This window comes from Natator depressus, chromosome 4 (genome assembly GCF_965152275.1).
Source record: "Natator depressus isolate rNatDep1 chromosome 4, rNatDep2.hap1, whole genome shotgun sequence".
In the NCBI taxonomy this organism is placed as follows: Eukaryota; Metazoa; Chordata; order Testudines; family Cheloniidae; genus Natator; species Natator depressus.
In genome coordinates this window covers 108803829-108830309 of record NC_134237.1, presented here as the reverse complement: position 1 = coordinate 108830309, position 26481 = coordinate 108803829, and the positions used below count along the sequence as shown (strand labels likewise).

General features: G+C 36.9%; 1 protein-coding gene across 7 annotated transcripts in view; it reads left to right on the top strand.

Annotated features, from left to right (window-relative positions):
* The window catches only part of SLIT2 (slit guidance ligand 2), a 419356-nt gene that overhangs the window by 16682 nt on the left and 376193 nt on the right, over positions 1-26481 (top strand). For all 7 annotated transcript variants that reach the window (XM_074951617.1, XM_074951610.1, XM_074951615.1 and 4 more), the window contains exon 4: positions 5158-5229. In XM_074951617.1, coding sequence (XP_074807718.1) covers positions 5158-5229 — 72 coding nt within the window. The remainder of the gene's footprint in view (positions 1-5157; positions 5230-26481) is intronic.

The following is a 26481-nucleotide window of genomic DNA, read 5'->3' as shown; positions in this document are numbered from 1 at the left end:
CTATCATTTCAGACGAAGTGGCTGAGCTTCAGGCTCTGACTAAATCTCCCTATACAGTATTCCATAGGGACAGGGTGGTGCTAGGACATAACCTGAAATTCCACCCTAAGGTGGTCACAAAACTTAAAGTGGACGATTCAGCTGATCTGTCTTCTCAAAACCACATTTGGCACTGAGAAAAGAAATTACACACATTAGATGTACCCAGGATTCTGTTTTATTATATTGACAGGAATAAAACATTCAGAGTGTTGCCCCATATATTTTGAGCTATAGTTGGGTGTTCTAAAGGTCAATCTTTGAGATGAGAAATGCCATCAAAATGGATTACATGGTACATCTCCTCTGTTACCAGTTTGCTGGTGTGAATCTCTCACCAAATATCCACCAGAGCACAAACAGCTTCCTCCACTTGCTTTTGAAAAGTGCCAAATATTATAAATCTGTAAGGCAGCAGTGTTCAGTTAACCCACTGATGTATGTTAGATGTTGTCTTGAACTTAGCTGTGAAGTCAGATGCCAAATTTGGAAGAGCAGTCCTACAATCGCTGTTCAACTGATGCACCTGATACTCCTCATTTCCACTATCCTCAGGGGATACTGCAGTGGAATACACACTGACACATACTTGACAAAGAGAATGGTTAATTACCCTTCAGTAACTGTGGTTCTTCTGAGATGTCTTAATCAGTGTCCAACCTGTGTCCTATCTTCCATCCCCATTTTTCAGTCCTCCGCTACCATGAGCTTTGAATTGCAAACAAACTGAGGAAGGGTCGCAGCCACTCTTCCATTTATACCCTCGCACAGGAGCACAAGGAGGTATAGGATACATGTGCAGCCCTGATGGTCACTGCTATTAAGCAAACAAAACAAACCGATCTTACATGTATGAAGCACAGGCACACCTACAGTGGGATCCGCACTAACATCTGGAAGAACCACACTTTAAATTTAAACTTTCAGAGTCAGATTCCCTTGGGTACTTGTGGCTGTTTTGTTTTGCTCTGCAGGAGCACAAACCAGTTGGAATGTACTAGCTATTTAAGCAAGATTTCTTGCTGTTTGTAGTGCCAGAGCAGCACAAAGTAGATGAAGTGTGCATTCCAAATTCCCCTCTCCATCCTCTTTGCCATATTCCTGTGCTTTCCCCTGAGTCCTCAGTTTCACTTTATGCCTTTCCTTTTGAGTACCTCTGAGGGCCAGGTAGTCTACTCTAACAGACATATTTAGCATTAAGGGTAACTTTTTGCTGATCTTCATAATTGAAAGATTCTCTTTCAGTGGAGGCTAGCTCACAATTATCTCCTTTAGCAAAAATCTCTAAGAATTGCTCTGAAAATGTCCACCATAGCTTATTGATAACAGCAACCTGTGGCCTCAATATAAAGATCAACACTGCTGCCTCCTGTTTCCAGTGGGAGTGAGGCCAAATGGCCATCAAGGAAGATATTAGCACCCTCACTGTCAGGAGGCAGAAAGGAGCACAGTAAGGAGCTGAGGAGAAGAGGTGGTTACCATATTGGCTAAGAACAACTTCTTGTCAAAAACAGACCACAGTAGGATGTGGCAGCCATTTTGAAAGTGGTTAATTGTTTGCATTGCTTTTCAGGAACATTATTCTTCACCAGAGGCTGAAGAATAATGGATAAAAGAGGACTTAGTTTTTGAAAAAGGATATCTATTGCACTATATCTACTCAAGATCCACCTCTGTACTGGTTTGTATAGCTAGAGAATGCCTGGGTTAAGAATTCAGGACAAAGGATTGACAGAGTACTAAATTTCTTACAGGATCCTTTTTTAAAAAAAAAAATCTGTAAAACTAATGTAAATTCTCAATTTGCTGCTCAAATAGGAAATGCTGTAATTATTGGGAAGACACTATTCTTGTTTTAAGTGTGACACTCAACTCAATCTTAACTATGGATCCATGACCAGTGTCTCTGTTATATATTGGTATACTTAACAAATTTATCACTCTTATCCTCCCTTTGCCTTATTATCTTAATAATTAGTGGCCACTCTTCTTAATGTTCAAAAAATTTGAATTGTCAGATCTGTGTAGTACCATTTGTCATTTACTTTGTCTATAAAGTACCTCGCATATTTTTGAATGCGGTGTGAACTATAAACGCTATTAGCAAGGCTTAAATGCTGAATGTTTGTAAAATGCTTGGAGATCCTTTTATAGAAAACACTGTAAAAGTATAAAGGGTTTTTGTGTTCATTACTTTTAAAATGATGCTTGTTGTAAATGTCAGCCTTGTATACTCAGGATCATCACTGGCATGTTGTCTTATTTGCAGTGTCGTAGCCATCTCAGTGGAGAGGCGAGGAAGAGAGGAGCTTTCTACAGACCTATTCCGGTCTGGTCTGAAGCAGAGCTCTGTGGCACTTGAAAGCTTGTCTCTCACCAACAGAAGTTTGTCCAGTAAAAGATATTGCCTCACCCACCTTGTCTGTTTCATCAGACTGATAAACTTCTTTACAGTAGAAGCCTTGTCATAATCTTAATCAATATTATGGCACTGTAAAAACTGGATCTTATTTCTATACTAGTATTGCTATACCTACATTCTATTAAAAGTTAAAATTGTGCTTTTGTTCTAAGTCAGAAATGGAGCAACTGATTAATTATATATATTGACCCCAAATTGTGTGACGTGCTTTAAAGAAATGCAAGACTAGAAAACTCTGCCCTGAATAGCTTACAGTCCTAGAAACTTGATCCTACAAGCACTTGAACGCGTGCGTTGTTCTTACTAATGCAAGTTGTTCCATTGATTTTTTTTTTTGATCTATAAATATGGGTTTGCAGGATTAACTCTACAACTTTAAAAAAAAACTTTTCTGTTTTTATTTAACCACAGGCCAAACTTCTGTTTGTGCTTTTATTCCCCCATTATTGCTGCTTGACTTAATACTGAACTGCCACTTTTTAAATAGTTTTATTTTTAACACTTGGCTGTTATGTTTTAATACATTCCTGTTTTCTTTCTATACTCTTCAGGAAGAGTTACGTTTTTGTTAACCCTTTCCAATTACAGTATCACTTCTGTTATGAACTTCATTTTAAAAAAATAAGAGGCACAACTAAACCCACAGTTATTTGAAGTTGAAGTGTCAGCTATCCTTTTTTTGTTTCTGTGCTTATTGTTTTTTGTGAGAATTAAAAGCAGAAGTGCTGAAATGCCATGTATGAATTTATTTTGGTAATTCAATACAAAACATATTGAAGTCAGTGGGAAATTTGGATCACATGAATTGTAGGATCAGAGCTCCTATTTCGTAGATCAAGAGTTGTGGTGGGTCAGAACTCTTTGCGTTTTTCCCCAGACTGAATTTCCACACTTCACTTATCGCTATGCTAAATTCTGCCCTTCCCACTTTCTCACATCCTTCCAAATTCTCCGCAATGTCTTCAGAATGTTGCCATGTGAATGTGAAATGTTGTTAGCCTGTAAAAGTTTGACTGACTTCTCATGCTTGGTTGACTGGAAATAGCTTTGTTTTTAACTTCAGAATTAAGTATCTAGAACTGAACCAAAACTACTGCTTTGGCACTGTTTGTTTCAAAACCAGTTTTATTCAGCAAATTTGCACTTAGGCACTTTGGTCCTGGAAACACTTTTGCATATGCATAACTTTACTTGCATGAGTAGTTCCATTGAACTTGATGGAACTATTTGCGTGCTACTTCAGCAAGTAGTTCCATCAAGTTCAATGGGACTACTCATGGGAGTAGTTGTCCACATGCATTCTTTACAGGATTGGAGCCTTAAACTGTGTTTGGAGCATACACACTAAGTGAATTAAAGTATGCTGACAAATTTGAAAGGGTTCAGGAAGGAGCAACAAGAATGATTGTCTGGAAAAACCTGTATTACAGTGAGAACTGAAGGTGAATTTAGTTAGTTCAAGAAGATTTAGATGTACCTTACAGCAGTCATAACTTCCTAAAGATTTAGAATCTTCTTTTGTGCAAGTACCACTCAACATCTTTTTCAGTCTACTGGTGTCTAGTGACTTACATAATCTTAATGCTAGTGCCATAAAACAGAGCCTCAGCTAATACCATGCAGGTGTGCAAGTGTAACCTGGGATGAATAAATTGTGAGTCTTTGTAAATTGCAATAAGGACTAATGATGGGTTGCTTGCGAACAAATAGGCTTACAAGTTTGTGTGTCTGGCTTTGCCTATGGCTTTTTTCTTAAATTGTCTTGGACTTCATATATGAATTATTTGACTACCTGATTGAGGGCTGCTATTGCTCTGTAATAGCAAAAATGATCTTAATTGTAAATCTAAATATATATAGTATAGTAAATCTGTTTGTTTTGGTTGGTTTGTTTGTATGTCATGGTTAAGTTGTAGTTGGCAGTGGATTACCTCCGGCCGTACTACTCTGGGTTTTTAACTTGTCATTTTATAGACTAAGCTTGGTTGATGTTAGTAGCTGAGTGAGACCTCATATGAAGAGATCTCTTCCAAATTCCAGCTACAGTTTTCCCTCCTATATAGTACATGGTGGTTCTTCAAGTCCCTCCACCATGCCAAATGTTCCCATTTACTTTCATAGTCTTATAAGAAACACAATTATATTCAAAACTATTTAGTACAAAGTGTAAGTTGATTTTAATTACATGGACGTCAAGAAAGTAAGGTTTCCATGGCAGCCTTATCTCTGCCCCTTTGCACAGTCGCACTGTATGGATCTTTAATTACATAACTTGTATGCAGTGATGCATACGTGTGTAATGTATATAATGTGCTTTTGGATAATCTTGTTGGCCACAGCATGTTTGTATCAACTGCTCCACACTACAGAGATGGCGGAAAAACAGTACCTTTTTGTACTGATTTTTGTTCATATGGTATAGAGTCCCAACTTGGTGATTAAGCTATACTCCTTAAATTGAAAATAGTCTTTCATAAAATGAAAGGCAAGGTACCATGGGCTGATTACATTTTCTGGTAAAAGTTGAGTAAAAGTTACTGCTGGACCATGTCTCCACTAGCGGACCAAGAATTGCCTACCTCTTCTGTGCTTTGTCTTCAGTTTGTTATAGCATAGGCATGTTGGTACAAAACATTTGCATTTGATTGCTGTTGTCTTAGTTGTAACCTAACTTTTTATTTTCTTTCTCTCAAAAGGCGTCTAAACAGAAACAATCTTCAGCTGCTTTCTGAGTTGCTGTTTCTGGGGACTCCAAAACTATACAGGCTGTAAGTAGTCAAAATGCATTATTAATTTTGGAAACCTTGCAAGTCCTACATAATGTACTTTACTTTTATATTTATCTGAGTGGTGGGTGTGTATAGGTGGTATCTTATCTGTCCTTTTCTGAAGTGTGCTGCTTTTTTTACCTTGTCAAGAACAATGTAAGTTATTTCAATTTAGTATTTTCTTTGATTACTCTCAGTTGTCAACTGCAGTGTGTGTTTTCATTTTCTGTCTCCGATACACAAACTCTGATCTCTCTCTCTCAACCCCCCGTCTAAAAATTTAAATGAGCTTTTGGTGGAAGAATAGGCTGGTTTTTCCCTAATTTTTTCTTTTTGTCTTTCAACAAAGCACAAAAAAGCCAAAAGTAATGGCTTTAGAAGTATTGGCCCAGTGATATTACACAAAGGCTGTTCATAATTTTGTTTCTGGAATATTGTTCTGTATTTATATAAGGCATGTCTTGGACTAAAAACCAGTCCTTTTACTACAGTATATCTGTGTTGCCATCTTACATACCTGTTACATTGCTACCACATCTTACATTGCTACACTGGTAACCTACTGTTTTGACAGATTACTAAAATGAAAAGTACAAAATGTTAACCTTTTTAGTTACACTGCACTTTATAAAGCTGCTATTAGTGTTGCTTTTGATTCTATTGTGTGGTTATTAATTTAAATTGGAATGTTTCAGCCAATGATGTTCTGGAATCTAGTTTTTCTTTACAGTATGAATGTCAAGTAGACTTAAGTTATTTATCTAACTCAAAGCAGTCTCTACTGATTTATTTTAATAAAATTTCAAGGTAACTTTAATTGCTTTATACATAGTATGTAGGACAGAAGAGAACACAGCATGACACTTTAACAGCAAGCTCTGAAAACATAGCACATAATTTGAAGCTTGTTTCAAAGACACATTTTTGATATTTCATTGTAGGCTTAGCATGAGACTGTTCTGCTGGAATTGTTATAGGTTAAATGGACAAAATAGTTTGACAAACTAGCCTATTCAATTCCTCAGTAAGCAATCAATAGTCAGGAGGATATATTTTCCTGATTATTCTCTTGTGTGGTTGGAAAATGAGGGAAGATAGCTATCCTATCTGATCAAATTCACTCCAGTTCACAATATTCTTGAAGCTGAAGTTGTTCAGGTAAATTTTCATAATGAAGGTTTCACTTTTGGAAGTTGACTTCTGTTCTAATTTCCTTAAATGATTCATTCGGCTTCCTTTCTAATATATGAAATAAGAGTCTTAAAATGGCTAAATTGTACCACATGCATATTATTATCATATACTTGCCTACTATCTGCCTTTGCTTTTGATGTAAGTTTTTGAATCAAAAGGTTTTTCTGTAAATAAAACACTTGGATTACTAGACAGCAGTATACTAAGGGGTTCTGCTCTGGCAAATTCCTTCCTTTATCTAACAAAATTAAGTACACACCTCTCAAATATTACAGTGTGTGCAGTATATATTACAAGTTAGTAATTCAACCATTTAAAAAAAAAATCCCGAGCAAACATGGAAACATTAAACCTGAAATTTTGTACTTCCATATCAGGAAGGGTAAGAGGTAAGGATGTTCTATTTATTCCACTTTTAGGTTAGTGTTTGTTCAATCTTATTCCATTTAAAAAAGCAATGAGATAATTTACAGATTAAAATGGATGTACATTTTAAGGCATACTCAAATTTGAATAAACTTGATAGAATAAGTTTAAAAAAATATATTGGATATAGGACACACATACACATGGTTAAATCTGGTGGAAAGTAAGAGATGGTTGGCTTAACAGTATTAAATTTCTTCTGCCCCAGGGTTATTGTTGATCAGACCATGAAAGTGAATGTCTGGTTATAACATATGCATGTTTTAAAAATACACTAACTGTACTGAAATATATAGTTTAGCTGTATGCTTAATTAAGTCAGAACAGCAAAAGTAGGCATTTGTTTGGGAATGATGTATGTTGGTGGTTCATGATCAGGAGGCTTTGGATTTTATATAGCTTGTCCACCATGCCAGGAATGAGTTGTGTATATTTTTTTGTTTTGTTTTTGTTTAAACTTCGTGTGTATATGTAGGAACTCCTACATAAACTTATACATACAGAGCTATAGTCTCTTTGAAAAAAGGAGAATCAAAGTTGTCTATACATGGACACTTATATACCAAAAAGTGTTACATATTTAATTTTCCCAATTTTTTTAAAAAAAGCCTTAACATGCTAGTGTGTGTACTGTATGTTTCTCAGTATGCTGTTCAGCTTCTGTGAATGATAATTACCATTTGGCCCTTGGCTGTAAATGAGATGCCAGGTGAAGAAGCACATATGCTTGTTGTGTAGCCTAAATGCAATATAAAAGAGCGAGGGTACACTGTATATGAATTATGATTAGACATGGTTGGTTGCCGCCAGCGGCCGGTTATGCTTTCCCTTTGCTGTCTGCTCCAATTTCTCTTTGGACGGGTTGAGAGAGCACTGCATGTTCAGGTCAAGATGTTTGCTCAGAAATAGTAGTACAGTTGCAGCTGTGTTTGTTGGAGTAGGAGACTAGTTTAAATAGCATTACCATTTATCCAGTCCATTAACAGAACTCTGTAAAATAATACCAACTCTGCATAAACTACAGGACAGTGTAATAAAATTACAAGCACTTGTTGACAGATGGGAAGTGTAAGTAAAGGAAAGTGATAGGTTGAGAATTTAAAAGAGACAGTACATAATTTTGTCTGCCTGAATATTCTCTATTTTGGAAATCTAGTTTGTATTTTTCAGATAGCTAATGCTGGGGGAAAATAATCTTACAAGAAAACTCCTAAAGCTAGGAAATATTTTACTTTACAGTATGGCTTAAACTATTTTAACCTATTTAGAATTGAACTGGAAAGATGGCTTGGCATAAAAACTCCATTTGGGCCGTACTAATGGTTTTTTAAAGATAATTATAAAAACTTGTGGGTATATTGAGAATAATTTTGTATAATTTCTTAGTTACTTGATTTTTCAAGAAGAGCTTGAAAATTCTTTTCTTGTAGAATAAGGATTTTGACAAAATAGTAGTGTATAGATACCATTAGTGAGGGTCCTGTTGGATAATATTTAAACTTTTTTGTATGAAGCCATTGTTCAAAAAGCATTTTTCATCGCAAGAACAGCCTGCATTGTTTCCAACAACCCATATTGCTACTGACACTGACTTGTCTAGTGTCAGCAATAGTATCTTTAAAATAAAGAACTATTACGGACTAGTGGGTTTATATGAGGCAAATAGTATTTGACTACTTAATTTGGCTTGTTAGATCACAGTTCATTGCATTGCCATTTGCTGCAGGATACCAAGAGCCATGTCCCAAGCTCTTTGAGAGTTTGGCTTTTAAAAGATACCTTTTTAGGTGGTAGCATGAACATGATAGACTTCTGTGCACAAAACCTGTACATTTTGATTTCAACAATTTAGAAGTTGGGATGAGGGAGTGCTTCATGCTTGAGCTGACGTTTCAGAAATATTTGTTCAGTCATTATAGCTCAATTTAAACAACCTTTGGCGGGGATAATTTAAACTTAATCTAGGTACCAAGACTTTTGGTCCACTATACACCTTTCATTTTTACCATTAGCATACTTAAAAAGAAGTATATGTGGAATAAGACATTTCACATATTTAAAGGAAAAGGTCTTGGTGTAATCTGACTATAAGAAACACCTAGTTTAGTGATGTCCGCTTAGTGGTTTAAGATCCTTGTAGCTAAGCATAAAAGCAGAAAACTGCATGGGGAGCCCTTGCAAAAAAATTCCTCCTGAATTAATTTCTGCCAGCTATGATTAAAGTGTGTGGTACTAGATGTGTCAGACACCATAGTTCTCTGCTTCATTTTACTCTTGGCCTCCTTGGCCCCTGCCACAATAAATCCAACAATGTTATGCAGGAATTGCAGGTTACAGTTGCTACGGTTACCGTTGTCTGGTCAGATCGACATCATTACTCATCTAGTGAGCTGCCATGATAGCTACCGCTGATTTCCTTTGCTGGGAACACCGAAGATGTTTGACGCAAAGAGGATGAAAGTTCTTCAGATTGCTGTCATATCTCTTTTTGTAACTGCTGTGAGAGCACCTACTTTTAGCATCATTGAAGTTGGTACCTCTTTAGCTGTCACAAGTTAACATGCTTTGTTTTCTATTTTAAAAGTAGAACCAATCAGAGGTGAGAATGAAAAAGATAGTGCTTTTAAGGAGCTGGAAGAAAAACTTTTCAATTTTCAATGTTTTTTTTAAGCTGTTCTGTTTCATTACCACTAGTATAATTGTATAGCGTACTTAAATGCACAGTTCTGCCTGTATTCCTTCTAAATATTCAAAGCAAGGATTTATTAATAATTTGGTAGATAAAAGGTTTTATCTATAATCATCTAATAATCCCCTTTGACAAAGCAAAGAGAATTCTGTCATGAAAACTCCTGGAGATGCCAAGCCTCATTATACTAAAGCTTCTGACTACTTGTATTCCAAGTGGAAACAGGTGGTTTGGAGTTTAAAAATCCAATGTACAAAAAGAACGCATTCCCAATTGTAGTAGGAAATATTATTGAATGGTTCTCTTCTTTGAAGTAGCTTGTTAGATGAGTTGCTACTGAACAAAAGCAGTAATTGGCAGGTTTCAGCTGTTATGTATATGCTGTAATACTTTTAGTAAGGATTATACCTTTCAGTACAAGTGTGGTGCACGTGCAACAATCCGTTTCAAAGAGGGGTATTGATATCCGAAAATGATACAATATTATAACCTTTACCTATCTGAAATCCAAGTTTAGTTTATGTTCTTCTAATTGGCACAAGTGCTTTCTCAAGCATTAGTGAGATCACTTTAGTTTTTATGGCTTGTTCCTATGCATTTAAGCAACTGAGAAATGCTAATAAATTCCTTCAAAATTTACTTCAATCTTCTGTTTTTGAAGGTAAATGGAAACAAATAAATCTTTATGCTTCCATAATGCTAATGTTGTGATTTTTAGCTTTTTAAACCTGAACGATTTGGAAAGCTAGAATCTTGGGGTTTTTCTTCCTCTCCTCCCCCCTCCATGTTTAAATCACTTCAAATATAAATGCTTTTATAAATAAAAGTTAGATAAGAATTGGCACTAATAGTCCAATGATTTCAGTTCTTTAAATTATTATAAACCACAGCGAAGACTAATTTTCTTCGCTAAATATTTATTTTGCAAAGCATTTGAAATAAACAACTAAAACTGATAAAACTGAAATTTTATACACATTTATGGTCATTTGTAGATAGGCAATCTTGTGATTTATTTTAAATGAATACTTTGTAAATTACATCTGCCTAGAGTAACAGTACAGTAAGAGGATTGTCTTCCTTTTTCTGGCAGTGGAAGAACACAATTATCATAACTCTGTGCTAAATCAAGTCACTGACCATAGTATATTAAGGTCTTGTAATTAGAATGCAGACCTAAAAATGAGTTGGGCTGACTATGCTTGTAGACCCACTGCTAACTAAAACTCACAAAGGTTATTTTTGTAATACTGACCCACCGCTACCAAAATGAGTAATTACCAATATCAACGTTGATGGGTATTGGAAATAGGCATGTTTCAAGCAATAAAGTCTATTAATGTACATAGCCAGTTTGTAGGGAATTCCGTAATTGACGTGTGCATTCTCCAAAATATAATTACCTTGCCATGCAGTAGCAACTTAAGGTCAACTGTCAGCTTTTGATACTTCTATTTTAGCACTTGTTTGTGGGATGGAAGAATCAGAAGGCAGCCTTTTTTAAAAGATTGCCAAGACCAGTGTTGTTCCTCCACTGCCCACCCTATACTTCAGACTAGAAATGGGAAATAAATTGTCTTGTATGTATATTTCTCTTCTTGCCCCAATGCTTAGTTCAGCTTGGAACTCTGATTCTACTTCTACAGGGCTTTGACATTCAAGAATCAGTCACCCCTTAAAAAGCAGCGATCAAAAAAGATAGGACATTAGGGCCTGGTTGCAGGACTAAGTTCATGAGTAAGGGATTGCAGGACAGGACTCTTAAATTTCTAGGGATGTTGGAAGTACTACAAAAAGCTTGTTCAGTACATTCTTTCTTGAGTTTGCTCTAGTCTTTCAAAAGTGTGAAAGCAAGAAGCTTACCGGAGCACTTGTTACAAAACTGTGCCCTAATGGGGAGAAAGTTATTCACACTGCTGTGTATTTTTTGCCCATCTGTTTATGGCAAGGTTGTGGGGGAATTTGAGTATATTGTGGGTGTACTTTAAAGGTTCATTCCGACTCCGGTAATATTCCCAATTTTAAGTATAGGGGTTAAAACAGAAAATGGTAATAGCTCTAAAATCAGAATGAACTTTTAAGTGTGCTCAGTGTAGTCTAAGATATCTTTATTAAAAAATAAAGTACAGCTCATTTTCAGAACATGAGCAGTGGTTTTGCTTTACTTGTATATTGCATCCCTTTCTCTGCCCTTTGAGTGAATGTTCTTGTTTGTACAGCACCTAGCATAACATGGTTACTTACAAGAAATGATAGGTGAAAAAATATGGAACTAAATATTAAGAAATCAGTTACTTCACAGCTGAACATAGACTTGTGAAGTTAAAATGTTGGTCAATGCTTTTGCACTTTTCATCTTGAAGCAAATATTTTCTTTCACTTGTGAAATATAGTTTGCCCAACTGCCATGTTGGGTTTTCAGAATTTTAGCTTGAGGTAATTGGGGAAGTGACTTAAGTTGCTTTTTAAATTTGCCCCTTACATTCTCTAGTTATAAAAACGTAAGTTTACATTTTTATGCACGTAATACTTCCTTTTCTAGTGGGATGAAACAGCAAGGTGGGTAGACTGTTGGGGCTGTAAACTAACCTCTGGTAATGGACAAATCCATTAAATCCTTATTATCTGAATGAGTAGTCTACATTTTCAGCAGACAAGCGTCTATAGGGACACTTATAAATGTTGATTTTCATTATGGCAGACATTCCAATACAGTTTATAGTCATGCTTTACCTTAATTTGAAAACCACATTAAAAACAGCAAGCAAACAAAACTATGGCTTAAGGCTATTCTCTAACCTTAATTTGAAAACCATGTTTAAAAATGGCAAGCAAACAAAAATATGGCTTAAGGCCACTCTCCTGGCTTCAACATAAATGCTTCTGATATTTTAAATTTCTTTTAGTATTTGATATTAGCATTTAAATATGCCTATTGAAAAGATAAGTTACATTTAGATCTACTTAGCAATTATTAGTCATAGCAAATTTTGTATTGCTTTATTTTAAATTGTACTAAATCAGTGGGGAGTTTTACTTAAAAACTGTCCTAATTATCTTATCTACTAGAAAGACTGTGTGGGTGTGGTGGAAATTGTGTGATGGGAAGGTTGCTGTCACAGCAGAATCTGAATATTGGCAGATTAAAAGAGAAAAGTAGTTGAATACAATTTAGAGCAGTGCATTGCAGTTCTTCTTGGGCCACCTCAGCTATAGAAAATCTAATGGCAGATTCAGTCACTGGGTTGTTTCTGCAGGGTTACCTTGAAAGATTTACTAAACCAGGTTATAGAAAACCTTTCAGGCAGCAGTTAAGTAGGAAACTGAATCTCAGTGAAGGAAGTAATGAAAAGTAAAAAGGCATGTCAGAGGAAATACCATTATTATATGGTACAGACCCATGGTGTGAAATGTTTTATGAAGAGGACATCTGTAACTCTCAGCTTGCACTAGGTGGACATCGAAGTGTAGCCATGCCATCTTGATTAAAGTGAGAATAAAAGAGGAATAAATCAGGCCAGGGGGAAAATGAAAAAATATTTGAGCTTCACCCCATGATGGTAGGTTTCTTCTGCTGGTAGAAGATTAAAGCTCAAAGTAACTAACTGAATAGCTGAGAAAAGTCCAAAGAAAGCTTGATTGCTTCCCCTCCAACAGTTCCAATTGATTGAAAAAAGCCTAATTTAAAGTTCTGTTTGTTCTGTGTCTTAAACCATCAGAATTTTCTTTTAGAACGGGGGGAATGCTCTGGAAGAAAAAGAATCCAAGGATAAAAAGTCATTGCAGGCCAACAATTGTTCCTAATCCTCACAAAATGCTGAAGAAATTAAATTTATTCTTTCTTGCTCAAAGTGTTACCTAGGTCACTGGGCGATGGGAAAATTGAACTGGAAGTCGAGTAGGCGCAATCTTTGTTTTGTGTCTAGATACTTAACCTTAGACATGACAAGGCATCTTAGAGTGTTGTGGGAACTTGGTTTAGAGTATTAACACCAGGACTCTTATTACTCTGGATTTATAATAGGCTATGCTGTCAGTAGATGAAAATGTTGTGTTTACATTTCAGTGTTAAATGATCATTTAATTAACACCTAAAGAAAAAAAAACTTGTGAAATTCTTAGCAGCTCTTATTGATGGTTTCCTTGGAGGTTTTAATATTCAAGTTACACTGTGATTCATAGCTGTACTTGCAGAAGCAAAGACACGTATGAACTTAGTCAAGAAAGACAGACAGTTTAACCCCTGTTGACCCTTCATCCTAAATGTTGATTTATATAGCATTTTAAATGCAGTGCATCTATTTTAAAGGTTCTTTACAATTACATACTTAGCCTTCAAACAAGTTTTTTCTAGTTTGAATTTTTTTATAAAAAAATTCAATGTATATCAGTGTTTTTGCAGAAAATTCTACTATTCTGCATTTAGTAAATTTGCCTTTCATAAAAGTTAAAATTGTTTAAAGCTTTAGTTTTCCCCAACTTATATTATCTAGTTAAAAAGACTAGGTAGAAAAAAGGGGTTTGAAACAGTGTATTTTATTTTGATAGTAGTAGCTACCATATGTTGAACTACAGGAAATTGGCAAGAGAAATAACATTAGCACAAAAATGTATATTCATTTTAGCCAGCACATAGCAGCTTTCATATGCCCCAGTATATTAAAAAATCAAGGCTGTCCAAATGACTTAATTTGTTCTTGCTCCTTAATGCATTTTGCCATAATGTAGATTTAGAAAGCATTTTGAATAATGTTTTTTGCATCCTAGAGCTAAACCTAGATGAAATGTACTGTTACAGAGCAGCTGCTTTTCAACTGGTGTATTTTTAAGACACTTTACACATAGTGAAAACTGAAATTATACTAGACTCAGAGAACATTGCTATAGTTTTAGTGTAGTGTATTTTGGGCTAGCTCATCCTTCCTTTTTGTTCCTTTGTTTAAACAATCTTTCTAAAATAGTAGAAAATATTAATTCTTTACAAATGTGTTTAATAAAGTCATAGCTTCATTCCCAACAGTGACCTAACCGCTATTTTTTTTCCTGGGCTTATGCTCGTCTCTTTATATTATTGTAGTGCCCCAGAGCACCAGTCCTCATGGACTAAGACCCCATTGTGCTAGATGCTGTACAAAAAGTCAGCCCCTGTCCAGAAGAGCTTACAATCTAAGGCCTGGTCTATACATCAACCTAAGTTTCAGGTAGCTATGTCACTCAGGTGTGTGATAAATTCACACTCTCAGAGATGTAGTTAAACCAGCCTAAGCCTGGTATAAACACTGCTAGGTTGACTCTTTGTTCTTACTGACTTAGCTACTGCCTCTCAAGGGGGTACATTTATTGCAGCAATGGGGGAAAAAAAAACCTTCTGGCTGCTGTACCAGGCGTCTGTGCTACAGCAGCATAGCTGCAGCTGTGTGACTGTAGAGCTTGTAGTGTAGACAAAGCTCTAGTATAAAACAAGAGACAACAGATGGATCTAGACAGGCTGACTGGAGTACAAGGGAATGATGAGACAACATTGGTTGGCATGATAAGACTGAGGGCTCTCAGCACACCAACTGCCTAGCTGTTAAGTTTTGTTATGGACTCCTTTATGAATGCATAGCTATATATGTGGACTTGAGAAGCTTAGACTTCTGTTGACAAATGTTAACTATATTTTTCCCTCCAAATAAAAATGATGCAAAATATACAAGAGTTAAAACTTACACAGAAGGCTATTGCAAACAGGTGCACTCTGTCGTGCTATCAGGGAATAAGATCCTAATAGTATAAAATGATATATCAAAACATGATCTTCCTTGTGAATACATTGAATTTACATATTTAAATTTAATTAAAAAGTGTAACAATCTGTATCTGAATCTTTCTAAAATATTTGCCAATTAAAACTAAAATACTTAGTGTAATCCATCAAAAATTCATACAGAGAACTTGACCACTTTTTTCACCTGAGTGCCTGTAAAACATGGATATAATTAATATTTATGTATAATATTATAGAACTCCAGTTATATTGGCACATGAGCCAAGGAATGACTCAGAATAAAAGTGAGGCTTACACAGCACAGAGCTTGATCACTTGTTTTTCTGCAGTGTAATCATGTTAAATATCAAATGTATTGAATTAATGAATTAAATAACACACATGAGGAAATAATTTAAACTTTCCACACATGGGATGGATTTTAGTTGGGACCAGCCTTAATTGTATGGGATTCAAATCTTGGTATGGAGGTTGATGAAGATTACCTAAGTGACCAGTAGCAATTAAAAAAAAAAAAAACTCTTGTCATAAAGCCTCAACCCCCTGCAAAAAAAAGGTAAATATGGCATGTGTGGTATTTGATCTCAAAGGACATAGCTAAAATAAGAGATGCAATGGTGAGTGAGTAACTGTTGGCTAGATCCTGAAAAGTGCTCTTGAGTAAGGGTATTGCAAGTTTGGTAGTATACTGGGGCATTTTGGAGTGGGAGGGGGAAATATATAATGGCTGGGCTGAGCATTTGTACTGTTGGAAGAAGCCTTTGTTATGTACTTGAACTCTTCCTCCCCACTGCAGCATTTCTGTTGATGTGGGGTAACTTTTTTGGGGAGGGGGGTTCAGTAATTGGTCTGCTACAAGACTCTCAAGGCTTGATCCTATTGGGTTTGATAAGGCCCCTTGTTTGGGAAAAGAGTATAAAAGATGGGCAGAATAATGGCTGGTATAGCGAGAGGTGATAGGTGCTCCTGCTAAATCTGTGCCATAATGTAAGAATGAGCAAGCATTTTTTAATTAAAAAAAAAGTTTAAAAGAAATACTTTCTCCTTTTAAAAATGAATGTGGGAAATAATTTGTTGAGAACTAGCACAGTTGAAAAAAGTTAATTATATGAATAAGGAAAACACTGAGTCATCCAGTCCCAGGCAAAATTAGCTAGTTCATAGTAATGGGAAAGACTTCCTTTCTGATCCCTACCTCTTTTCCCCTAGTGATAAATCCATTGAACAATTGGCTGGAAGAATTGTTGTTTCTCTGAATTGTCTAGTTTTTCCTGTGTCAGAAGCCAGGATACTGGATTAGATTTCATCCTCTAAATTTCATGAGTGCCAATTGCAAAACTATCTGGGCACAAAACAAAATAGGGTTGTTGTTTTTAAGGAAACCTTCTTGAGGGGAAAAAAAAATCAACACTTGGTAAAATCATTAGATCCCTGGGCTTTTCCCATCCCCTCTACCCTACTCAGAAAGAAACAAACAACAAAACCATTATTTCTGTAAAAGATGAGCTTTATTTTGTGCCCGTTAGTGTATGTTAACAGACTCAAGCTCTGATGACCACAGGGGATGCAAATTCTACACTAGAGTGCTTATCACATAATGCAGTGACAACTGAGTGAGGGAGGTAAGTCTTAGCCAAGATTCAAACCACATGTGGCTTCATAGGATCTGTGTCAAGTTAAAATTTCACCTAGAAACAAAAGTTTTCTTCGTGCAACTTATTCAATCAATAAAACAGGCAGCTGCGTGATGCGCCAATTGCAGGTTGCATCTATTCTGGCACACAGGTAAACCACTGTAGCGGTCAGAGGCCTGGATAACCGTGGCAGTCTGCACAGAAGTAATAATCTCCTTTTCAGAGGTAGAATCCCAGGACAAGGACATATCTCTGGGAATCCCAGTAGCATTTTGGGATCCAAAACCATCCCCATTTATCAATCACTTGGGCACGCTACTCCATCCATAACTGCAAGATAATTATTCAGCAGTATTAGCAAAATTACAGTTCCATACCAAGATCAAAAGCCAGATTGAACAGAACCAACAGACTCAAAATTCAACTACACTTGTCATCTTTTCTCTAAAACCTTATGCTAAATTAAAATCTGCTGGGATATGAATATTTGTACCAAAGCCCAAAACCAGAACTGTTAAAGGATTATGCAAAATGTTGAGTTGAGGTACCATAGGACTTTTTATTGAGTCCAGTGTTCATCAATTATGTTTATAAAGAATGGTCACAAATATGTAAACAGCACATTAATGAAGTTTGTAAACAATTATCTGGGAAGCATGGCTAGAGGAAAATATATAAAGGGACTTACATCAGAAACCAGGATAAAACTATACTTGAATTGAGGCATAAGTAATTGGGGAAATGAATGAATCATTTGAGGCAAAATCCAGACCAATACTTGATGAGGGAAAAATCTAGCAAGCAATAATACTAAGACTTACTCCAGGTCTACACTACACAGTTTTGTCGTCATAACTATCAGGCAAGTATATAGAAAAAAATTATCCCCTAGCTGCCATAATTATATTGGCAAATGCCCTCTTCTCCCCTTCCTCCTCCCCCTTCCTTCCCCCCGCAGTGTGTGGAGATGTTGCTATATTGGCAAGAGTCCTTTTGCCGGTATCGTATGTCATTCGGGGAGGTGGTTTAATGATACCAACAAAATAACTTATTTTGCCAGCATAAACTGAATCTTCGCGGGAGGGGGCTCTGTTGGTATAGGCTTTGCCAATACAGCTATACTGGTATATCTAAGTAGTATAGACTAGATTAATGCTGCTTTGGTTTGCACACATAGCCAGATCAGATCTACTGATTAGAGATAGTTGAGAGTAAATAATTGGGTAGAAATTTTGAAGGATTTAAAATTGTTATATATTCATACCTTGACTAGGCAAAAACTGGGGAGTGGAGAAAATAAGTTTGGAGAAGAATATATATAAACAGAGTTGTAACACTAGGAGTAATACAAGGGAACTAGGCTGAATGATAGAAAAAACTTCTTGACAATGCTCTGTTAGCTTGTGGAATAAATTCCCAAGGGGAAGGTAGCTGGTGGAAACACCACCATTTGGTACATTTAAATCCACTCTGGATAAAACACTGTCCTAAAGCAAATCTTGTACTAACAAGGAATTAAATAACCTGTGAGCGTAAACATTGTGGATTCACCAGATTGTCAACCACTAGGAACATTTCTGCTGGTTGGGATTTCTCAGATGCTCTCTTCTCCACTAAAGCTTTTTATGCCACAAACTTAATCCATTATTGGTCTCTCATCCACCTCCTGTACTGGTGTAGGTCCTCTTGATGATAAAGTGATCTGTGAAGATAACTGGAAGGGAGAATGGCCTTTCAGTAAGGCAGCTTTTACATTTGACTCATTTATATAGTGTTTATGCCTGACAGTACAGTGAAATTTTTGGCAAATAGAGCAGGCAGGTATTCATTTGCAATAATTTTCTGAGCGTTGGACCTTACAAATGTCTTTAAGTTGCGTGGGAAATATTATCCAGAACATTGGAGAGAAGAGCTAATGGAGAACAATGCTGCTAGCTGAGTTCTGACCTTGTACCACAATGTATATCTACCACATGTACACAAAATCAGAGCAGAGTTTTGGTAATGTTTTACATAGAGGAGTCTGTCGTATAAGCCGCTCCAGTTGAGCATAGTAGAAATTTTTGCATGCTTACCTAGGAGAGACTTTATACTGACACTTCCACTTTATGCAGTTTTCTTTTTTCTTCATAAAAGAATTCAGCACTAAGTATGTAGCCACTTTAAGGACTGACAGAAAACAGCTTTAAATATTATATGGCTTGTAAGCATTTTCTCAAGTGCTTTCTTCTGAACAAATATAGACTAAAGCACAAAAGAATAATTGCCAGATGTCTTAATAGAAAAGTTCTTAGTTTAGAAAGCATTTGTTGACATGAAATCATGTCAGTGTGCTGAAACATAGTCAGTCTTCTGTTCTGCTGAAAAATGTAGGCCCTAAAACAAAATACTATTCAAATAGCTAGAAAAACAGGGTGAGAATTTTTTTTATTGGAACAACTTCTCTTGGTAAGAGAGAGATCCTGCCCATCTTGTTTCTCCAATATCGTGAGACCAACACAGCAAACAATGGAAGATATTAAAATAGATACTTTTATGGGTACCCAACTCAGGGGTTCGCATGTCCCTATACCTTTGTATTCATGCAAACCTGATTTATGTGTACACATCAGAAACTTGGCACACAAATGCATGTATACTTTTAAAAGTTTGGACCCAGCTTTCAATATCTGAGTGGTAATATTTTTAACATTAAAATTCTACTGTACAGTCAAATAACATGACATTTCTGAGGCACAACAGTGAAGAGACACTTTCATTTCAGTAACAAACTTTCTGAATAAAAACATTTTTCAAGTCTGTCACCTCCATATTGAATTTGTCTAGGAGAAAACGTGAGATAATTATGTATATCCATTAAAATTGCTTTCTCTCAGTCATGGGTTGGAGAGCTATGTACTTAGATTTGAACACTCTCATTTTGAAGAAAAGCACAGTTGAAGAAATTGTAAAAGATCTATTCTCCACTACACAGGCATGCAGAGTTCTTTGTGTACTTAGATGGTTGAGAACTGAACCTGTAAAGTGTGGTTTTTGTTTTTTTTTGTTTTTTTGGTACCATAATCTGATTCTGGCTGTAGATCAACTTGTTTTGTTAAATGTCTTCAGTGTTTAAACTGTTCCTTTATTCATTTTACTTATACTCTCACAAGCATGTTTCGTGCTGGCTGTCTAATACAAAAGGTGGCTTCCCAGTCAGTTGTTTATGGTCTATATTACATTGAATACAATCGTTTTGATCAACGAAGTCCAATCCGCCTGTGTGTAAACTGTACAGATCTGAGATGCAGAACAGAGAAATGAAAAGCTGTGGGTTTATAGGACTGAGCCTCCACTTATTCTTCTTTAGGTCAGGCACTGACCACCCCTCCCCCCTTTGCTTAAGTGGGTCTGGAAGCCCTTGACACCAAAAATCCAATTGTACGCAGAGGAGTTCTGAGACTGCTTGCTTTAAAAAAAATAAGCAAGGAGATGGACTTCAGCAACAAATATAAATACTGATATAGTAGCACAATCCTTTCCCCCTGCCCCTGAGATCTCTAATCTCACCGGTGTTGCACATAAAGCCAATGCACTCATCTGGTGAGGTGCCCTGCTCCTCTGGTGGCTGTTGAGTCTGGACTACTGACCCATTGGGGTATGTTGCTGCTCAGCAACTTGGCCTTCAACTTCCCTTGGGACACACACAAGCCCAAGTCCAAAGTTCTCACCAGCATTCTGTCTAGCAATGTCCTCCGTAGTCCCATTCCCCGGCTCACATACATGCACCCAGAGCAATGCAGTCCTTACTTCCACTGATACCCTCTTCTGTTCCCTACCCCCAAGCAGCCAAGATAGTGCACCCACCCTCTGGCACCTCTGCATTGTCATGTAATCTTTTGGCTTCTTGCCCCCTAGGCTTTTGATCCTCCAGAACTTGGCTCCTCATACTAAGGGCATGGCTACACTGGAAACTTCAAAGCACTGTCATGGAGCGCTCCCGTGGCAGCGCTTTGAAGGGCAAGTGTGAGCGTGGCTCCCAGCACTCGGAGCCTGTTTACACTAGCCCTTTAAAGCGCTCTGGCTTACTGCACTCAGGGGGGTAATTTGTCACACCCCTGAGCCAGCAAGTTAGAGCACTATAAAATGTAAGTGTAGCCAAGACCTTAGGTGCCATCTGCTGGCTTATTACAGAGGGTATAGTTAAAATACTAGGCTCTGGTAGAATCTTTCCCCTGTGGGGATTACCACACTGAGTCAGGCAGAGAAGGGCTAACTCCCTTCAAAGGTGGAAGGCTTAGGCCTCAGCCTACAAAGAGGAAATATAATCCCTTCCTGGACTCACTAAGGCAGGTATTTTAAATAGAAGGGGTATTTTAGTAGTTGCAGGATCCCTTGGAGGGGAAAAGGCATTGTTCATTTTCCCTCCACCCAGACGAAGAAACATGACTGAGAAACTGAATGCTTTATCCCTGCAAGGGGGCTCTAGTATTCACCAGAAACTCGTGTGTGTTTTCCACCTTCATTTTGGTGACCCAGGGCTGATGTGCTTGCCAAGGTCTGCCTGGGAACTCTTTCCCCTTTGAATCAAACTGAGGAAAACCATCATCCCTATTTTTGTGTAAGCTGGTTGTGAGTGGAGACACTGCATGCAGAAAGGCGTGCGCGGTAAAAAGTGTTTTGTTCAACTGAATAATTAAAACAAACCTGGGAAATGTTTCAGTTTAAACTGGGTGTGCTAAAAGAAAAAAGATTTGAGAATGTTCTGAATTTGGTTAGTTTCTTACCAAATGGAGGGAGACCTTGTAGAACCAAAAATCAAATTATAATTGGTATAATTTTGTCTTATCCTATATTACATTGTGTTTTGGGCAGCTTCAGCAGCAATGCTTTAATGATTCTGTAGTGTTGCATTAGGTAAAACTCTCCAGATATGTGGGTTTTTTGAATGTTTTGGAAATAAGATTAACTCCAGTTGTTAACGTTTCTATGAATGATGGATTGCAAATGTTTTGGCTGATTTGTTTTGAAGCATGCATGATTAGTTTGATTTTTTGGTTGAAGATTAGAGATGGAAGGCTGTAGAGATTGACTTCACAATGTGTGAACTGTGAAGGAAAAATATGTAAATATCCATTTGCACTGAAGTTCTATGCATAATTGATACTGTGAAATAAAGTCTAGTTAGTGTTTGAACACATGGGAATTTCTTAAAATACACTGTGCCATGAAGGGAAAATGTGATAGTGACTTGATGATGATGAGTGTCTGCTGTTACAGGTCTAGTGAGATGCAAGTGCCAACAACCCAGTCTCCACACTAAAAGCCAAATTGTAATGAAGGAATTTGGCAGCTTTGATGCCTTTATGTGGATATATTACCATGGCTATGAAGATAAATAGTTCCATAGTGGAAACACTAACAAATATTTAGTCACTTCCAAGCAGATTAAAAATGAATAAGTGGCACACTTTAAAAAAAAAAACCACAAGATAATTAGGAAATGGAAACATATTCTTAGGATGTGACTTAAATTGAATCTGGTATACTAGTGTTTTGTTACTATCTATGCAGTAGATATTGTGGTGGAAAGGAAGTGGATTGTTCCTTTTGTACTTGGGAATGAACTTTCATTCTTTATCATGTCAATAGAAACTGTAGCTTAGACTGACTTGTACGCAAGGCTTTTTGAACTGCAATCACAGTGATGAGAGATACTATTTAAAGAAATTAAATCAGTTTGGTGCATGTCCCATAGCCACTTCCATAGGCTGGATGTGCATTTTAAAGTCTTGTATATGTGCATAGCCTCTTCGATAAAAATCTTAACATACTGATTTCCCCCTCCAGTGTAAGTAGCTGTTGCAAATTTTCTGTAGAGCCTTGTGGACAATAGGCTATTCTTCAGCACCAACAAGCAGAAAGATGAATCTTAAGATTTCAGATGTATTCTCAAGGGAAGGCTCTACCTTGTATATGTTTTGGTGGTGTCAAAACATATACAGATGCCAGCACTTCCTTAGCTCTGGATACTAACTTAGTCAAACTTTTTAAAAAAATTGACTAATATTTTACCACAGCAAGTGTCTGTATCCTTGTAAGTAGCAGAACTGGCTGTCTTTTAGATCAATTTATAGGAACTTCTCAGAAACCAGATATTAAGGTAAGGGAAAATACTTCATTGCAGGAGAGTCCTTACTTTCATGTGCTGTTTTCTGTTTGAGGTCATCCCTTTAGCCTCTGTTTGTTGAGATGAACAACTATTGAGTTGTTTGATTAATGAATCAGCAATGCATATGTGACAACCAGAGAGTGTAAAGAACTGCTTTGGCTCCAGTCTTTTGATATGCTGTCTACCTTCTTTCCTGGACTAGATTCCCTGGATAGATCTGGGTCTGCCCAGGGTGGCTTCCCACCGTTTTTGTACAAATATCTGTGGTGAGCATTGGCCACAAAGAGTTGGCAGGCTTGCTGCTGCCAACTGCTTATCTGGAGGGATCCTTCTGCCAGAGGTGAGTTGCCCTTATTGTTTGGGGAGGGAAATGAAGTCTCTGATTCAACTAGTTTCAGAGTAGCAGCCGTGTTAGTCTGTATTCGCAAAAAGAAAAGGAGTACTTGTGGCACCTTAGAGACTAACACATTTATTTGAGCATAAGCTTTCGTGAGCTACAGCTCACTTCATCGGATGCATTCAGTGGAAAATACAGTGGGGAGATTTATATACATAGAGAACATGAAACAATGGGTGTTACCATACAGACTGCTGGTAATAGCTCGCCTTAAGTGATCACTCTGGTTACAGGGTGTATGGTAACACCCATTGTTTCATGTTCTTTACGTATATAAATCTCCCCACTGTATTTTTCACTGAATGCATCTGATGAAGTGAGCTGTAGCTCACGAAAGCTTATGTTCAAATAAATGTGTTAGTCTCTAAGGTGCCACAAGTACTCCTTTTCTTTTTCTGATTCAAATGTGGCACAAATAAGTGGTACATGATCCTGGAATGAAATCTGAACGGTAGAATTGGTTCAGCTGTGAGAGTATCAGACCTATCGTCCTGAAAACTGAAAGGACAACATGGTTAGAATCTCAGTGGTATGATAAAACTAGGTTTTACTCTTCCCCGTTCTTTCACTTTATAGGTCACTGAAAGGTGTGTAATCATACGATCGCAGAAGTATAGGGCAGGAAGGGACCTTGACAGGTCAGTTAGTCCACCTCCCCACCCCCACTCTGAGACAGGACCAAGTACACCTAGACCATCTCTGACATCTTCTTAAAAACCTCCAATGATGGGATTCCATAAGCTCCCTGGTAGCCTATTCCAGTACTTAACTATCCTTACAGTTTGAAAGCTTTTCCTGATATGTAACTTCAATCTCCCTTGCTGCAGATTAAATCCATTACTACTTGTCCTACCTTCAGCCAACATGGAGAACAATTGATCACTGTTTTCTTTTATAATAGTCTTTAACATATTTAAAGGCTATTAATCAGGTCCCCCTCCCCCTGTTTTTTTTCCCCTCAAGACTAAACATGCCCCGTTTTTTAACCTTTCCTCATAAGTCAGGTTTTCTAGACCTTTTATCACTTTTTCGTTCTCTCAACTCTCTCCAGTTTGTCCATATGTTTCTTAAAGTGTGCCACCCAAACTTGTGCACATAGCAGTGCTGAGTAGAGCAGAACAGTTATCTCCCTCAGCTTACATATAACACTCCAGTTAATACACGCCAGAATATTTGCTGTTTTTGCAACTGCATCACATTGACTTATATTCACTTTGTGATCTGCTATAACCTCAAGATAATTTTCAGCATGTACACTTCGTTTTGAAAGTGAATTGATAGTTCTGTTTTAAACTATAGTGTCTATAGGGAGTGAGCTTGGCTCCTGTGAGGCTAGTTTTCAGATCAATAAGGTGGAAATTAGCCTTTGCAGTTTTTTGCTTGGCTATAAGTAGTACTACTGCCTATCCAGTTATTCCCCATTTTATATTTGTACATTTGATTTTTCCTTCCTAATTATAGTACTTTGAACTGTCTACTGCATTTCATTTTGTTGCTTCAGACCAATTCTCCAGTCCTGTTTTAGAAAGTGCTTGTAACTTCTCCCAGCTTGATGCCACCCACAAACCTTATAAACATACTCTCCACTCCATTATGCAAGTCATTAATGAAAATACTGAATGATACTGGACTAGAACAAATCCCTATGGTATCCCACTAGATGTGTCCACCTAATTTGACAACAAATATTTGATAACTACTCTTTGAGAACATTTTTTCAATTAGTTCTGCACCCACTTTATTATAATTTCATCTTGACCACATTTCCCTCATTTGCTTATGAGTTTGTCACATGTCACTGTCAAAAGCCTTAGTAAAACTAAAATAAATCAAGTCTGCTGCTTCCCCCCCACATCTGCAAGGTCAGTAGCCCTATCATAGAAGGCTATTAGGTTGGTTTCACATGATTTGTTCTTTATGAATCCATGTTGGCTATTAGTTTTATTACCCTCTAGGGGCTTACAAATTGATGGTTTATTAATTTATTTCAGTATTTTTCCAGGTATCAAAGTTAGGCTGACAGGTCTATAATTCCCCTGTTCCACTTTGTTCCCCTTTTAAGGACCGGTACTATCTTTGCTCTCACCAGGTGAATGCATCTTACCAGGTGACTGAGCCATTGAGATGGGACTAGAAGGCTCTTCTCCTTGTTAATGAATATAAGTTGAGTGAACTGTCTTGTGGAGGAGCTGGCTGACTTCAGCCAGCTGCCCAAATAGTAAAATACCTGTATTTGGACCCCTTTAGAACTCCTGTTGCCACTACCAGCACTTTTATGACCAGTATATGACTAGTAAAAAAATATATATATATATATATATATATATATATATATATATATATATATATATATATATATATATATATATAATATACTGGTCATCTATACATATCTATCTCTATCTCAATATTGAGATCGATCTTGATATTCTCTCTCACATACATACTTGGTGCTTTTAATAGGACTGGTTTCACAAAGCAGAAAATAACTGAGCCAAATCAGCTGGGAGGAGGAATTTAATCAGAAAAATGTGAATGATGACTGGGAATTATTGTAACACCTTATTAGGTGCCTCAAAAGCTGCAGCACCACAATAAAGGAAGTTAGGAAATTAGGAATTAGTTCCGAAATTAGGAACTAGAAAATTAAGGAAGGGACACACAGAAATCTATGGCCAGCAGAGTTAAGGACAATAAGAAGGAGTTTTTAAAATATATTAAGAACAAAAAATACGGACAATGGTACTTGGTCCATTACGAGATGGAAATGGTAGAATTATCAATAATAAAGCAGGAAAGGCAGAAGTGTTAAAGTATTTCTGTCCTGGGGAAAAAACAAATGATATAGTCTGATCATATGGTGATAACTTTTTTTCCATCCCACTAGTATCTCTGAAAGATAGTAAACAGAAGTTAGATATTTTTAAATCAGCAGGCCCAGATAATTTGCATCTAAGAGTTGAGCTGGCTGGGGAGCTTGTTGGACCATGA